This window comes from Falco naumanni, chromosome 3, assembly GCF_017639655.2.
Source record: "Falco naumanni isolate bFalNau1 chromosome 3, bFalNau1.pat, whole genome shotgun sequence".
Taxonomy (NCBI): Eukaryota; Metazoa; Chordata; class Aves; order Falconiformes; family Falconidae; genus Falco; species Falco naumanni.
The window spans coordinates 28,342,389-28,358,935 of record NC_054056.1 but is presented as its reverse complement, the minus strand read 5'-3'; the positions used below and the strand labels follow the sequence as shown (position 1 = coordinate 28,358,935).

Below are 16,547 nucleotides of genomic sequence, written 5' to 3'. Positions count from 1 at the left end.
TTACCTAAACAATTCTAAGAAAGGAAGGACTGTTATCCCAGCCCCAGTTGTAAGGCAAGTGATGCCTATGTGATCATGAGGCTTTTGATGAGTTTATTCCAAAGAATGAGTTTGTGGCAGAAGAGTGTAGATGTTAAATCATAAACCTTATCTGTCTATTCTTTTTGAATATTGTAGAGCCAAGGAACCCCCCTCATGAGCCCAAGGCTTCTTTATGGTAGGTGCTGTAGAAACATAAAATACGGTGTCAGTCCCTGCCTGTAAAAGTTAAATTTACTGTGCAGTGTCAGGCTTTCAAAGTAACCATAAGACTGTGCTGCTACCACCTGAATACGGTTTTTAACCTTTTAATATATACAGCTATTCTGATCATTGAACAGGAATATCAAACAGATGCTAATAGCATCCCATGCTGTGATATATAAACTGCTGCCTCTGTATCTTTTGAAGATGTCTTAATCCCTTGAAGATTGTATCACGTTGTGATGGTCTTTGTGTTCTTGTTCATTGCTCTGCCTGTTGTTATTGAAGAAAAGACTATGTCGTAAGACCCTTAACAGTCAACTTCGGTGTTGGTGAAATTTTGCCAAGAAAGTTGCATCTGGGGGCAGTGAATATATGTGGAGTGAATTTGTCCAGCTGTACTTATACCCCTGAAAAAATGAGATTTGTAATTGAATTTTTGAACTGTACTGTAGACATGGTCTTTCTGCCAAGTGTCAGCCCCTCATGTATTTCTTTATGGCTTTTACTTTTTCAAATCTACATGACCCCAATGTCTAGGGAGATTTAATGGTATTAAAAGACCCAAAACCTCAAAATCCAACTTTGCCTGAATGAACAAAACATTATAAAAGGAATTGGAATTTGCTTTTACCCACACAGAACAAAAAGAGCAATACTGGAACCCATAGGCAGAGCTAGGGGAATAGACGCAAGGAGTCAATTCATTTTTTGCTGTGTGACATAAATTAGGACAGCAAATTGCACTTTCCTCCATGGAGAATGCCCAGTCTTGAGATATGCAGGGATAAATGGAAAAAAAAAACCAACTCAAAAATTAAGCAAGCCATTTGTTCAGATATGTAGGCTGAAGTACAGAGAAAAAAGAAGACCATATACCATAAAAGTGTTTGTGCTTAAGGACTGATATTTTGTATTGCTCTTGGGAGATAAGTCGATATTTTATCGTATATAATTTGAAAGGCTGAATATTATTGCAGTGTATGGTTGTGAACTTTGAAAAGAAATTTTAAGTGAGTTTCTGTATAATGGTGGTTTTGTCATGGATTTTGATGTGAATGCTTAGGAGTGCTTGTGCGAATGGGAGAAGTGGACTTGGGTGAAGATAGGAAGATGGAAAGGAGCGAGGAGGGAGAACTGAGGAATTCATAACTTCAGAAGCAGAAAGATAAAAGAATTGGAAACTAAAAGTATCAGTCCAAGGTGGGGAAAAAATAGAGGAAGTTCTTCCTTGTTGTTGCTGTAGTTCACTCTTTCCTCTTCTTGCTAATCTGGTTTTCCTGTCCTCTTGTGCTCTGGTCATCCATTTTTCCCTGTCAGAAACGTTTTCCTGGCAGCTATTTGGCCTGCTAAAATATTGGTAGAATAGTACAATGTACGTTAATTACATATTAGAAGAAAGTTGAATATGGTAGATGGCTTCCCTGGATAGAAATTTTTTAAATATGCTGTTCCTTTAGTATATACCCAGTTATTTTGATTATGGAACAAAAATAAACATACATATTAAAAACTTAATCAAAACCTTTACTGCTTTTGCTTAGTTTTCAAGTGAAGCAAACAGCACAGATCAGTCTGACCCAGGAGACAGAGCTGTGGTCTCAGAGTGACTATTATTGTTAGAAAATTATTCCACATACGAGATTTAGAAAGATAAGTTCTTTTTCCACAGAATAGGCATAATTGAATGTTTACTTCTTTTCTTGAGGAGTGGCTCACTTAGCATGCATAGTCTGAAAGCCAAGTCCTTATTTTAGGAGGTAATTTAAACTGAATTGCACACGGGAGCCTGAATGCATCAATTTAAGGGAGTTAGAGAATAATACGACAGTTTTGATTTTTGTTTTTGTTGAAGAGAGTAGTTCAGAAGGAAACTTCAGTAAGCTTTTGGGCCTCAGTTGCTTAACATCCCGGCCATCTGACCCTGAACATTCAGAAGGTCTTCTGGATTAGACTGACACCTTTGTATTCTTTTTTCCACGTAAACCCTTTGACTCCCAACATAAAGAGTTTTATCTGAAGTAGGAAATAGTTTTAAATGGCTTATTTTTAACACAGGTAAATGTAGCTTTTATAAAACATTGGTTTTACTGAGGGTACTGAGGGAGCTGACAGAGGAGCTCTCCAAGCCACGCTCCACCGTTTTATCAACAGTCCTGGCTAACTGGGAAGGTCGCAGAAGACTGGAGGTTAGCCAGTGTGGCACCCATCTACGAGAAGGGCAGGAAGGAGGATCCGGGAAACACAGTCCTGTCAGCCTGACCTCAGTGCTGGGAAGGTTATGGAGCAGCTCATCCTGAGTGCCATCACGTGGCACGTGCAGGACAACAGGAGGATCAGGCCCAGCCAGTGGGGGTTTGTGAAAGGCAGGTCCTGCTTCATGAACCTGATCTCCTGACAAGAGGACCTGCCTAGTGAATGAGGAAAGGCTGTGGATGTTGTCTGCCTGGACCTTAGTAAAGCCTTTGACACTGTCTCCCACAGCATCTCCTGGAGACTGGCTGCTGGTGGCTGGGACAGGTGTGCTCTAGGCAGGGTGAACAGCTGCTGGATGGTCGAGCCCCAAGTGTGGTGGTGAATGGAGTTACCTCCAGCTGGCAGCCAGTCACAGGTGGTGTTCCCAGGGCTCAGTGCTGGGGCCACCTCTGTTTAACATCTTTATTGACAGTCTGGTCCAGGGGATCAAGTGCACCCGCAGTCAGTTTGCAGATGACACCAAGTTGGGGGGGAGTGCTGATCTGCTGGAGGGCAGGAGGCTCTGCAGAGGGATCTGGGCAGGCTGGACCGATGGGCTGAGGCCAGTGGTGTGAGGTTCAACCAGGCTCAGTGCTGGGTCCTGCACGTGGGTCACACCAGCCCCACGCAGCGCTGCGGGCTGGGGGCAGAGTGGCTGAAAGCCGCCTGGTGGGAAAGGGCCTGGGGGTGCTGGCTGACAGGCGGCTGGGCATGAGCCGGAGTGTGCCCAGGTGGCCAAGGAGGCCAGCAGCATCCTGGCTTGTATCCAAACGGTGTGGCCAGCAGGACAAGGACAGTGATTGTCCCCTGTGCTCGGCCCTGGTGAGGCTGCTTCTTGAACCCTGTGTTCAGTTTTGGGCCCCTCAGTGCAACAAAGACATTGAGGTGCTGGAGCGTGTCCAGAGACGGGCAACGGAGCTGGGGAAGGGGCTGGAGCACAAGTCCTGTGAGGGGAAGCTGAGGGAACTTTGCGTTTTCAGTCTGGAGAGGAGGAGGCTGAGGGTAGACCTTATTCTCTCTACAGCTGCCTGGAAGGAGGCTGTAGGCATGGGGGTGTTGGTGTCTTCTCCCAGGTAACAAGTGGCGGGCAAGAGGAAACAGTTCAACTTGCACCAGGGGATGTTTAGGTTGGATATTGGGAAAAATTTCTTCACTGAAAGGGTGGTGAAGCATTGGAACAGACTGCCCAGGGAGAGTAGAACCACTATCCCTGGAGATATTTAAAAGAACATGTAGATGAGGTGCTTAGGGACATGGTTTAGGGATGGACTTGGCAGTCCTGGGTTAATGGTTGGACTTAATGATCTTAAAGGTCTTTTCCAACTGAAATGATTCTATGGTTGTCTGACTTAGCTCCTTTATATGAGCTTTTAGCGCTTTCTTTAGAGGATCCTGAAAGTGGCTGGACATAAGATGGCCCACAAGAATGGCTTGCTGAGTATATTGTGGAGTTTCTGAAAAAGAAGACTGAAATGCTGAAAGACTATTTTTCTCTTGAAATTGACGAGGTGACTGCTGCTACTACTTCTGGCAGTGTACGAATAGCGTACTTGGTAGTGTTAGGTTTACAGCTGGACTCTATGATCTTAAGGGTCTTTTCCAACCTAAATGATTACCTCATTGCTGTGGCCCTCATGTAGAATATGCATTCCTATTCTGTAGTAATAAGTAAATATTTATTTTGCAGAAGCTGTTCTTCAAAGCCTTGTTCATAAGCTGTCCATTAACCACATAGAGCTCAGATGTGGGCATAGTTCTTTGTTTCAGGAATTTCTGATGTTATGTGTCAAATTACATGTTCAATATGTCTATAACTTTCTACAGTGTTTAAAACATTGATTTAATTTATAAAACATGATGTGTAGTCTGTGTACACTTGAGAATCTGACCACCCCTCTTCCCACCATTTTAATTCCTGAACTTGCTCCACTGACATCCATGCTTGGGACTGAAAGCAGATCAAATTCAGGTCTTTGCTTGTGGAACTCATGCCAGCTTTCAGCAACATGCCCTTTGGGTATATTCATTTTTGGGTATTTTGTGAAGAACACCTTGTACGCAGGCTGTTGTATGCTCCTGACTTTGCCTCAATCCAAGATCAAAATTTAATTTCTTTCACTTTTCAGTAACTGCTGAGTATAACAATTTGAAGACCCAATTTAGGCCCTATTGAAAGAAAGATTTCTTTATTGGCAGTTTTACAGGAGCAGCGAAAGTTGTTAAATAAAAACCAGCATAGATATAAAAATAAGTGTGACTGGAGTGTGTAACAAAAAAGTTTTGTCAACCTGTTCCTAACACTACGTTAAAAAATATCCCTTAAAAATTCTGTACAGTGCAAAAGACCTTGCCTCACACTTGAGAAAGTAAACATTTCTGTCTGTGGGTATTTTGAGGATTCAGATAATCCATGAGTTCTGGCAAGTCATTATATATGCCTCAGCGAGTAATTACAAAGCTTCCCATCCTGGCTGATCAAATTTAACCTTCATTTAACAACATTTTTTTGAGAATAGCTTGATTGGTCTACATTTAAGTGTAAACAGTTTCATCTGGGCTCAAAGCTTAAGAGCAGGACAGATAGACATGACTTCTCAAGAAAGATAAGGACTCGAGCTCCCCTGTAAGAGACAGCTGTAGTGATGGAACCTTCTGGAGTCAGACTGGACTGTCTCAGCCTCCAGTGTGGGAAGCCAGTCAAACCATTTTATCCTTTAGTTTTCCATCTTTAGCTACCTGACATGCAAAGCTTCCAGCAATTTTCTTCTGGTGGGTAGTCAAGTTTTTCACGTGAGGCAGCAGGAGCCTGGCAGCATGCAAACCTTTGAGGGCCAGTTGGGGAAAGCTTGTATGTCAGGAAAGCTTTATCCATTGGGCTGTGTTATTTCAAGCAGTGATGCTATGATTGCCCCACCAGGTCTCTGGAATCTGCTACTTTGGCCAGGTCTCCGTCAGAACCTCAACCTGTTTTTTGCCACATTTAAAGCTGTTCTATGTTCATTCTTTCTGTCATGTTGACTCACATTCACTTGACTTCTTTGCATAGTACTTGCCAAAATTCAGTGTATTTAAACGTATATGCGTGCTGTGAAAAGCTTTGGGTTGCTTTCTCACTCAATAAGGTGGTTAGCTGCACATTTAACTTCTAAGCCACCTGGTCATTTCCAGTCACAAATGTGTTTAGAAGGGTCCTTTAATCTGGAGCTCCCCAAGGTAGTTCTTCAGATGCTTTGAGTCAACACTACATACTACATTGACTTGGAGCTTTACAAATAGGAAGTTGGAGAAGAGATCAGAAACAAAATAACTGGAGATGTGGAGCACACTGGAGATTTGCCAGTGCTGATTTGAGAAGGAATTCTAATTACCTGAATGTTCTATGTTTTTTTCTCTTCTCCCCCTGCCCACACACCCCCACCCCTGAGTAGAGGGAGTTCTTCACTGCTAGGACTTTGACTGTGGACACTTGAGAAGTTTGTGGTTTGAAGGCTGATAATTGTATGAGGATCATCTAAAAGACAAGTTCCTGGGGACTTCCACTATTCAGTTGATAAACTACTTTCAAAGGTCACAAAGTGCAAAATCTTGCCTAGGAGCACACAAGGGACAAGGCAGGATATCCAGACTCCTCTGGGAAGTACTGTTGTGAAGTTGACCAAATTCCCATGGCAGTGCAATACTGCTGAGGTTGCAGATGAGGCACAGAGGAGTTCTTATAAGGACTTGATATTCCAGATAAATAAGCAGGTTCATAGAATCATAGAATGGTTTGGGTTGGGACCTTAAAGATCATCTAGTTCCAACCCCCCTGCCATGGGCAGGGACACCTTCCACTAGACCAGGTCGCTCAAAGCCGAATCCAGCCTGACCTTGAGCAATTCCAGGGATGGGGCATCCACAACTTCGCTGGGCAACCTGCTTTAGTGCCTCACCGCTCTCACAGTGAAGAACTATAAATTAACTCAAATTAATCAATTAATTCAAATTAATTGAAAGAATCAAAGCCATGACTGTGTGATCTTTTCCCAAGCTTGTTGTGCCTGCCTCTATTTAAACAGAACTCTGGACTGTTTTGTCTCAGCGTTGAGCATGACTGCATACTTCAGGATGTGATCAGTGCCCAAATAACGGGAGCTGTCTCATTTTGGATAGCAGAGGCAGGGGTCTGAAAGTAGACTTCTGCCTCCAGCCTTCTACATGATGGTGGGCAAGCTGCTGAGTTCAAAGTTCCAAAAAAATCAGAGTTTAAATTCATACTGGTGGAGGCAGGTATGGCCTTGGTCTGCCCGGGTAGCTGTGAGTTGTACAGTGATGTTATATGACGCAGGAGCATGCTACCGTTGCTGATGGTGAAGAGTCAAATCTGTCACACAGGCACACATCCTTTCAGCATAAGTGTGTTTATTTAGGCATTTGTTTAAAGTTTTGAAAAGCTCTGAGCCTTTTCCAGAGCTACTGGGCTCTCAACTTATTTCAAAATCAGTAGGATGATGGCTAAACATGGAGTCGGTTCCTGGTGTTGGAAAAATCCCTATTTAATGACTGTGCTGCTACCCTGTAAATGAAGGAAGGTATGAATATTTACTTTCCTGACAGAAATGTTGCATCGTTAATATCTGTACAGCTCTCCTGTATTAAGTATTCTTGTCTTTTTATATTTAATGCTGCATAAAAGAGGCTTGTGCATGTTGGAGCAGTGGCTTTTCCCAGGGGCAGCAGCCCAGGAGTTCCCTGGTTGGAGGTGTGATGCTAATGAGGCAGTGCCTCACATCCCATTGCTCTGTTTCTTCCAGATGCCTCAAAAGAGGCAATTTTGATCTGCTCAAATGTTGCTAATGATGTTACTACTGCATAGACTTGGCCTGGTCTGTCAGCCCAAGTGAAATACTCTGAAGGGGAAATTAATGTGTACCTCTCTTATAAAACACAACGGAGTCAGGTGTGGAGGTACTCCGATCTAAGGATGATAAAGGTAAGTGGTGTATAGCGTTATGCAGCATTTCTCAAAGTCTATCTGAAACTTTGGACACAAATTGCCAAGGATGTGGCTTTATTTTAATACTATTTTTGGTTTCTCAGTGATGTGTCCACCCTTGCTGCAGTTCTTGTAATCTTCAAATCTTTCATTTGGCAGTTACCTTGTAGGCTTTTATGTTTTGCAACTTCACTTTTATATTTTTTTTCTTGGTAAACAGGTGAACATTTTAACAGCAATTTTTCATGTTGTGAACTTAAGCTCTTGAATTTTTATCTTGTTTGTTTGTTTATTGCAGCTGGTGCTCAGGATAAAATTGGCTGGGCATTTGGCTTGGGTTTGGAGAGGCTGGCCATGATCCTGTACAATATCCCTGACATTCGACTGTTCTGGAGTGAAGATGAACGCTTCTTGAAACAGTTTATTGTGCCTCACATTTGGCAAAAAATAAAGTTCCAGGTAAAATAATATATATTATAATGGTTTTCTGTCAGTAAGAAGTATATGTAGCCCCAGAGAATATCACATAATTAAAATTTTGTGCTATTAACAGATTAGCTTTTAAAGCACAGCTTTATAGCTATCATATGTCATGGTTTAACCCCAGCTGGCAACCAAGCATCATACAGCCACTCATTCACTTTCCCCGCAGTGGGAGGGGGGAGAGGATCAGAAGATAAAAAGTTAGAAAACTCGTGGGTTGAGATAAAAACAGTTTAATAGGCAAAGCAAAAGTTGCGTGCGCAAGCAAAGCAAAACAAGGAGTTCACTCATCACTGCCCATGGGCAGGCGGGTGTTCAGCCATCCCCAGGGAAGCCGGGCTCCATCACGCGTGATGGGTACTACATCACTCCAAACATCCCCTCCCTTCCTTCTTCCCCCAGTTTATATACTCAGCATGATGCCATATGGTATGGAATATTTCTTTGGTCGGTTTGGGTCAGCTGTCCTGGCTGTGTCCCCTCCCAATTTCTTGTGCCACTCCAGCCCTCTCACTGAAAAGTCCTTGACTTAAGTATAAATGTTATGCAGCAACAACCAAACCCATTGGTGTGCTACTGACATTGTTCTCACACCACATCCAAAACACAGCACTGCACCAGCTTACTAAAAAGAAAATTAACTCTATCCTAGCTGAAAATGGGACACATGATTCTCTGATATACTGCAATAAAATCCAGATTTAGATGATAACATCTTTTTCAACCAGGTAAAATAGTGAGTTGCTGCTGATACCCAGTGATATAGTAAGTATATATTTAACTCTTAAATTTATCCAGAATAGGGGTTGATTTAACCTGTGTCTGATTTGGGTATGTTCTTGAATTGTGTCCATAATTCTGTTTCATTATAAAAATGTGCTTGATACTGAACATTCAAATATCATAACACGTTCCCAATTGTTTTCCATTGTTTTCACTTTACAGTCATTGGAGTCAATGTGAGTTGCGTCGTTAAACTTTGGCAAAATTCTTTGTGAACATGCCTTGCCACCTTCAGTATGTCAACTCTTTCTTCCAGGTGATAGTGGGGGGAGAGTGCAGGCTCAGTTTGTATGTGTTTTGCAGCTCCTCTGCTGAGGTGATTTTTGTAGTTAGCAACCTTGGGTTACTTTTTGTAGTTACAAAGTAATCCAGCATAACTGGATTGAGTGGAAATGCTACTGCCATAATACTCTGCAGTATGAGCATGGGAAGGTCCAAGTCAGGAGGTACCACTGGTCTTTGGGGGACTTGAGCTGACATAGCTGTGTAGATGCTTGAAAAACTCTGAAGTGCCAAAGCAGCAAAACACTTTTCGCTGCTGCCTTTTACCATTTTACTTGCTTTGTTTGCAAACAGCTTGATTGTGTTTATAAAGAAATGAAAAATGTAAAAGAGGAAAACAATGATAGATGATGATATTTGATATCGATGACAATTGTTCATATATTAGATGGTATTTGTGTAGTCTCCACATGAAATCAGTAGCAGCATCCATTTTTTAATTCATGGCAATTCTAGCGCATCTCTGGTAAAGTCAAAAAGTCAAAATAGTGTTTGGATAGGTTCAGGGATAGGGTGGGTTTTCTTGGTTAGTTTTTTTCTTTTGTTCTGTTTTCATTTTCTGTTTGGAGGTTTTTTTGCTGCTAGTGGCATTGGGGTATTCAGATTATCGTTACCACCTACAGAAAGACAGATTTTTGTCACTGTTTCATGAAAGTGGGCCTGCCTGTAGGTTTCCCTGATCTCCTACAGAATGTCTGTTATTCTTTTCAATAAGGAGTTCTCAAGTCTCCTTCTTTTCAGCCCATACCTTTCGGATTGGCTTTGCTCTTGAGGAGCACAGATTGTGGCCGTTTTATAGATTGCAGTCTGATCTCTGATGGAACTAAGATGAGATTTCTTACTTGCTTTGAAATTGTGGATCCACATCTCAAACTGATATTACCAGCAGATTGTTTTTTGTAGGAAAAGCCCAGATTGTCAGAATGATATGGTCTGATGTTGAAGGTGAGCCAAAGAGAGGGATGGGTGTTTTTCTCTGAGTTGCTTATCATTTTCATGTTTAGCTTCAAATAAAGTCAGGTGTAGTGAACCAATCTGAAGGCGACAGAGGCATAGTTTACTGTGGATAGACTCAGAGGAAAGCACATGGTTTCTAGAAAACTAAAAGTGACGGAAATATTTTTTCTTTTTTTAGTTGGTGCTGTTTGGTAAACCTCAGCTAAGCAGGAGTCACTGGGAGCACATGGTTTTGCACTGTTTTGCTGGGTAACTGTGTCATCAATAGGAGAGTAGTGACAATGTCTTGGTAGTTCTTTTAAGCATTTCTTCTTGCTGAGCAGCTTTGGTTTCAGCTGGTGTTGGTTCAGCTTGGAACAAGGAGAAAAGCTCTACAACCCAGAAATGATGTTGTAGAGTCATGAAGTTGAAGCTTGCTGGCCGATGTACATTTTGAAGTAATAACGTGAATCAGGAGGTATGATACAATAGATGGGGGGCTTCAAGGAAGCTGACACTGTGCTCTAACTTAGACCAAAGGAAAAGACTGGAGTAATATCACCAGGCCATTGACAGACCATTCTTGCATTAACGTGTTGGCCCTTGTATCCTAACAAACAGGCCAATGAAAAGTATACAGACTGGGAGAATGAGGGGTGTGGGAGAGGGGTAGCAGAAGCGGAAAGCTGGCTTGTTTGCAGTCTTTCTCTCTTCCAAAGAAAGGATATAGCCAATGCTTCAGAAACAGATTTTTGCTCTGGTATCAAGCATTTCTTAGGGACCTTTTATCTTTTTCTTTTTTCTCTTTTTCCTTTTAACACATACATACACACACCCAACTTGGATATCCCACCTTCAGTTTTGGTAAAATAATTCTCCCTAACTCTTAGTTCATATTTTTCAACTCTGTCTCTGAACATAAGAGACTAGAGGCAAGCTTGGTTTTTTGTTTGATAGGAAGTCTGTGTCCACCTTTCATCTGATATCTGACATAGAGCTTTTTCAAGGTCAGTTCTGTACATACTTCTACTACATACTAGCATTGGTTATTGACCAATTGACCAAAAAGGTTAATGACCCTTTGAGTGAGAATACCATGAATTAATCTTTGGTGCTACCATAAGGTCTTGGGTGATTGGAGCTAATAAGACAATTTGTCTTTCTTTCCTTTCTGTTATTTTTAACGTGTGCTGTAAAACCAAGTTGGCAGACCTTCTCCACCTGTCTTACTTTCTAAAGAGTCATAATTAATCACATGGTTAATTCATATCATATTTGAAAGAAAACTTTTAGCCTGTCCTCCAGTGTTGATGTTGCAAGAAATCTCAATGGATATTTAAAAAATGTCAGATTTTCTGCATGCAAGGCCGTGCAGTACTTTTCAGCCTGACTGAACTGAAGCAAGACAGACCAGGTATTCTGAGAGCCTTTCATTACACACATTGAGTCCTTCAGCCTCAGAAGTCCTGGGTAAATGTCCATTCTTTATGTGCCTAACTGAGACAGACCTCTCAGCTTTTGGATACTCCTGCCATCATTTTGTATAATCTGAATATTATACGCTAACATAAATATTTTTCTTTCTGTTCATTAAAATGTTCTTCAAATGCATGAAGTCCACCCTCCATAGCAGTAAACTTCAATAATAGCTGGGCTAAATATACTCTTGTTCAAAAATGGAATTTGATTGGAGCATTTTTTTGGGATTTAAAGTATATGTTTTGTGCCTTTTAACAGCCTGAACATGTCAGACTTTTCCCTCTGTCATCAGTTGCTCAGTGTATGTGTGCAGGCTTCAGCAGGTCAAAAAGCTGCTGGGAAAAGCTGACAGTGCTTGTACCGTTGTGGCCACTCAGCACAGTGGTGTTAGAGTGCTGCTCCCCACAGATCAAATTACTGCATTGGTTTGGATTACCAAACTATAATTTGACACAAGTCACAGCAGTGTAGGGGATCAGAGGCTGGTAACTTGCCTTCAATCACTTGTGTAGGCATTCTGCTCAGCCTGAAACGAAAGGCTGAGGACGGGCATGGCAGGAGGGACTAAGCACCTGCAAGGAGTAATGGAACTAAACAAATGGCTTGGATCTGATTTAGCACACTGTGTTACATGTGTGTTTGTCAGGGCTCTGAGCGTAGGTGCATGTAATCACTTTCAGGTTCATGCTGAGCCAGCATTCTTAAAAAAAAGAGATGTGTCCATGGGCTGAAAACTCTCAAGAAAAGGTACAAAAATGAAATGACATTTAGGGAAGGAAGGCACTCATGGTTCAAATGAAGTGCGGTGTGCCCAGAGGTGTTGATTAAAATGAATGGGCTCTGGTGGCAGGACAGTTCCTGGAACCTCCATCATTTCCCTGCCACGGCGAGCAAGCAGCGTGTCATGTCAATTGACTGCTGGTGCATTCTCTCCTTATGAATTCACTTTCATTTGATGTTGCTGGCGGTTGTGGCTTCTGTAGTTTAAATAATTATTTATTTCAATTGCATATGAGCCTTGTGGCTGGAACTGAGGTCGAGCAGAAGCATGTTTATGCTGTTCAAAGGGAAGCACACTGGTGCAGAGGGAATCTGGATCAGATTCCTAGTGGACTGCAGACTCCCTTTGTGAGATTATGGGGGTTGCTTTCTTCTTTTCCTCATTTCTGCAATATCTGTAATATTCTGCAGTATCTGCAGTAAGCCTAGCACCACCTACTTTTTACCACTCCCTTCCATCATCTCCGAGTGCTGCTCCTTCTAATGGTGCCAGGATAGCCAAAGCTCCTAGAGCAGCTCTGCTGGGAGACCTGAGGGACTAGTAGTAACCTTTGGCAGTGAAGTGAGGGGAGTTGACAAGCAGCTTGAATTGGCACTGTTCACCTCGGGCACAGATGCAGCCAGAATGGCATATGTGGCCCTAAGCTAGGAGACTGCCTCTGCTTTGGAAAGTGAGGAGTCAATGTTAGCGGACATGAGAAAAAGCGTATCTTCAGAAAGATGTAATTGTGTGGAAAGAAGCGATTTGTTATATGGGAAAGGAAATCAAAGTCATCTCATCTTTCTCCTGTGCAATATAGCAAAGGCTGGGCCTCACTCACCCCGATTTGCTTTTGCTTAGCGTGCCGTAGGAATTAAGCCCCTATTGCAATGGCAGAGGATTTATCCGTAGCCCAGTTTGCACTGTTTGCTACGTATGTGAGCCCTCTTGCTCACAGTTACACAGTACAACTTTTTTACCTTGCTGTGTACTTTCTGGGTTTCTGAGACAGTCATCATCCCTGTGCATCTTTCCTCTGCACATACCTCATTGCTGGGAGTTGCTGGGAGACATATAGCTTGTTCTGAAGCCTTAGAAGATGCTGAAAATAAAATTCACTGGCATCTCCAAGGGGAAACTTTTGCAAATTAAAACGTCTTAGTCTATATCCTTTATTCCATGCTTGAGAAGGAGAGCGTCAAAATTATAAGCCAGCCATTTCAACCAGTTTGATCTTATTACATTCACTGCACAGGGTGGGTCTGTCTGATCCATCATTAGTATGCTACTCCATATAATTTATATTTATCTTCTTAGTCTGTGATTAGCTTTATTTTCCGATAAAAAAGTAAATAGATTCACCGGCTGCTACATTTTCAGATATTTTTCATCCAGATTAGGTAACTCCATGCTTAAATGGTTATTCATTTATTATGTTTACTTTCTAATAGTGCATCTATTAAAGGCAAATACGCAACATTAGTATGTAAATTTAACTTGGATGTCTTGAACAAATGAGGTACAGCCTCAACTGTGATTTATTGTCTAATTACTTTTACTGTAATTGAAGATATATAGTGTGTGTGTATGCTTGTGGAAGTACAACAGAGAATAGATGATGGCGTAGCATAAACATTTTATTGGCATGACTTTGGGAAGGTTGAATTTCTTATGAGTGACTTACGTAGATCATCTTAAGTGAATATCCATAAAACCTTTACAATGCTGTACATCATCTCAGGTTTGTCTGTATACTCTGCAGAACATTGTGAAACTCCCTTTTTTAGTATTGGATAGCCATGAAAAGATGGAAAAATATCTTCTTTGCAGAGATGCTGCACTAAGCTGCACAATTGGATTAGAAATCACTTGGTCATCAAGTCTTCTCTTATCAGGATGTTATATCTCATGTTGTTTGTAGACAGTGCTGCTGCTGAAGCTGTAGGAACCTGCATCCTCTAGCCCCAGTCAGGCAAGTACTGAAGGACATGCTGAGCTTTAAACGTGCAGGCAGTCCCATTTAAAACAATGGGATGAGTCCTGTGCTCACTCAAACATAACCTGAATGCCTAAATAGTTTCAGGTCAGAGATCTCCATACTACCGGGGATCCAGATAGAGTGATCACCAACTTGAAGGACTGAAGCAGAAGAAACTTTCAAAATGGCCATTATGAGCAATAAGAGTTTAACCTGATAAACCACAAACTTCATTTGCAAAATCTTTGATCCAAGCCAGTTTTACTGATCAACACTTGGGTAAAGAAAGTCAACAAACAAGCATCTGGAGAGTAAACAGGGCTTGGATTCCCATTCTCAATCAAAGACAATTGGCTTAAAACAAAGGAAGGCAAGAAGAAAATAGGGGCTCAGAAATGAGGAGATTGGATACAAGAAAAAACAAACCACTGAGAGGAGACCAAGTAAGAGAAAAAAAGCTGTATTTTGGGCATTGGGGACAATATGAAAAAGTCTGCGGGCAAACAGAAAGTTTAAACAAGATGAGCGGGGGCAGGGGAAGAGGAAAAAGGCACAGAAAAGGAGAGTAGTTTTAAGTCAAAAAACTGTTGAGACTGGTGCAAAAGTCTTTTTCTAAATCAATCAAAAGTCTTCTCAGACTTTGTACTGTACATATCTACTCTTGGTCTCTTTTTGGAAAATCAAGAAGTATGAGTGACCACAAAAATTATGACCACAAACTATCAAAGCCATTCTGTACTTTAATGTATTATCCCCAGTCTCAGTGTAGGGGTGAGGGGTGGTGTTGAAAGCAAGGAATGTGTTGTCTGAGAGTAATGACTGAAACATTTATAGCAGCTCTCCAAAACTCAAAAACAGAAGAGATGAAAACTTGTATATCCAATGCTATTCTGCCCTAACTTGATTTTGTGGACTTTTTAAGTCCAGGTCTGAAAAACAAGCAGCTTACATACCAGTGAACCACAAACGAGTAATATGGTGGATTTTCCATCATACGTTATAGTAAACAGATGCTCAGACATGCATGGCATTTCACTGGAGCACAACCGGACCTGTGCGCTAAGCATTTCAATGTAATGAATTTTCCAAACACATTCAGTGTTTTCTCTGGCTGTTCTTAGCTTTTATTTCCCCAAGTAAAACCTAATTGAGGATTTTTTTCCGCGGCTACCGTTCTATAACCTGTCCATCTCTTGTTGAAAAGCAAGGTTGTATCTCACCCTGTACAGAAGTGCAGATATGGGAGGGTATTGGCGAATGTTACCTGTATTAGTTCAGTGTGCTAGAAACAGCAATATGGGAACCAAAACCTGCCTTACCTTCCCCCCACAGCCTGGCTTTCATTCATCTTCATAGTGTTAGGATCTAAGGCTAATTCAGGTTGGAAGGGACCTCAGGAGATGTCTAGGCCCACCTCCTGCTCCAAGTAGGGTCATCTCTGAAGTCAGGCCAGGTTGCTCAGAACATTATCCAGCTACATCTTGAAAACCTCCAAAGATGGAAACTGCACAAGCTTTTTGGGCAACCTATTCTACTGCTTGACTGTCCTCATGTTTTTTCTTATATCCATTCTGAAATTCTCTTGTTTTCACTTACATCCATTGCCTCTCATCCTCCCACCATGCATAGGAGTGAAAACCCTGCGTCTATCTTGTTGATGACCTCTTTATATGTACTTGTAGGTTGCTTTTAGGTTCCCCTGAAGCTGTTTTTTCTGTAGGCTGAACAAACCCAGCTCCCTCGGCCATTCCTCACAGGGCAAGTGTTTCAGACCCCTGATCTTCTTGGTGGCCCATTGCCGAAATTGCTCCAGTTTGTCAATGTCTTTCCTGTGCTGGGGGAGGTGGCTGAAACTGGATGCAACATGCTGGATGCGGTCTAAGAAGCACTGGGTAAAGAGGGATAATCACTCCCCTTGATCTCCTGGCTGTGCTCTTTTTGCTGCCAGGGTGCACTCATGCCCAATCGCTTCCCACCTGGAGCCCCCCGGTCCTTCTCAGCAGAGCCGCGTTCTTCTCTTTGCATGTTTTCTTGTTACACCTTCTGTGGCTCATCATGGAGATGTTGCTTTTCTTCACTGTCAAGGCTCTTCATAGCCTGTTCTCACCAGCAGTTCTTAGTCCTTATGCAGAAACTGGTGCCTGCATCAAACTGCACAGTGATTTCAGCATTTCTTCCTACTTGTGAAATCCCCATTTTTCATGGTTTAACTCCAGCCAGAAACTAAGTACCATGCAGCCACTCACTCACTCCACCTCCATCTCCCCAGAGGGATGGGGAGGTGAATCGGAAAGGAATGTAAAACTCAAGGGTTGAGATAAGAACAATTTAATAATTAAATAAGAGAAAAAAACCACAAAGCAATAATTCAATAATAACAACAATTGTAACAA

At 41.9% G+C, this 16,547-nt stretch overlaps 1 protein-coding gene across 5 annotated transcripts in view; it reads left to right on the top strand.

Annotated features, from left to right (window-relative positions):
* FARS2 (phenylalanyl-tRNA synthetase 2, mitochondrial) overlaps positions 1–16,547 on the top strand; it is a 249,543-nt gene that overhangs the window by 138,258 nt on the left and 94,738 nt on the right. For all 5 annotated transcript variants that reach the window (XM_040588060.1, XM_040588059.1, XM_040588056.1 and 2 more), the window contains one exon: positions 7,752–7,912. In XM_040588060.1, the coding sequence (XP_040443994.1) occupies positions 7,752–7,912 (161 nt within the window). The remainder of the gene's footprint in view (positions 1–7,751; positions 7,913–16,547) is intronic.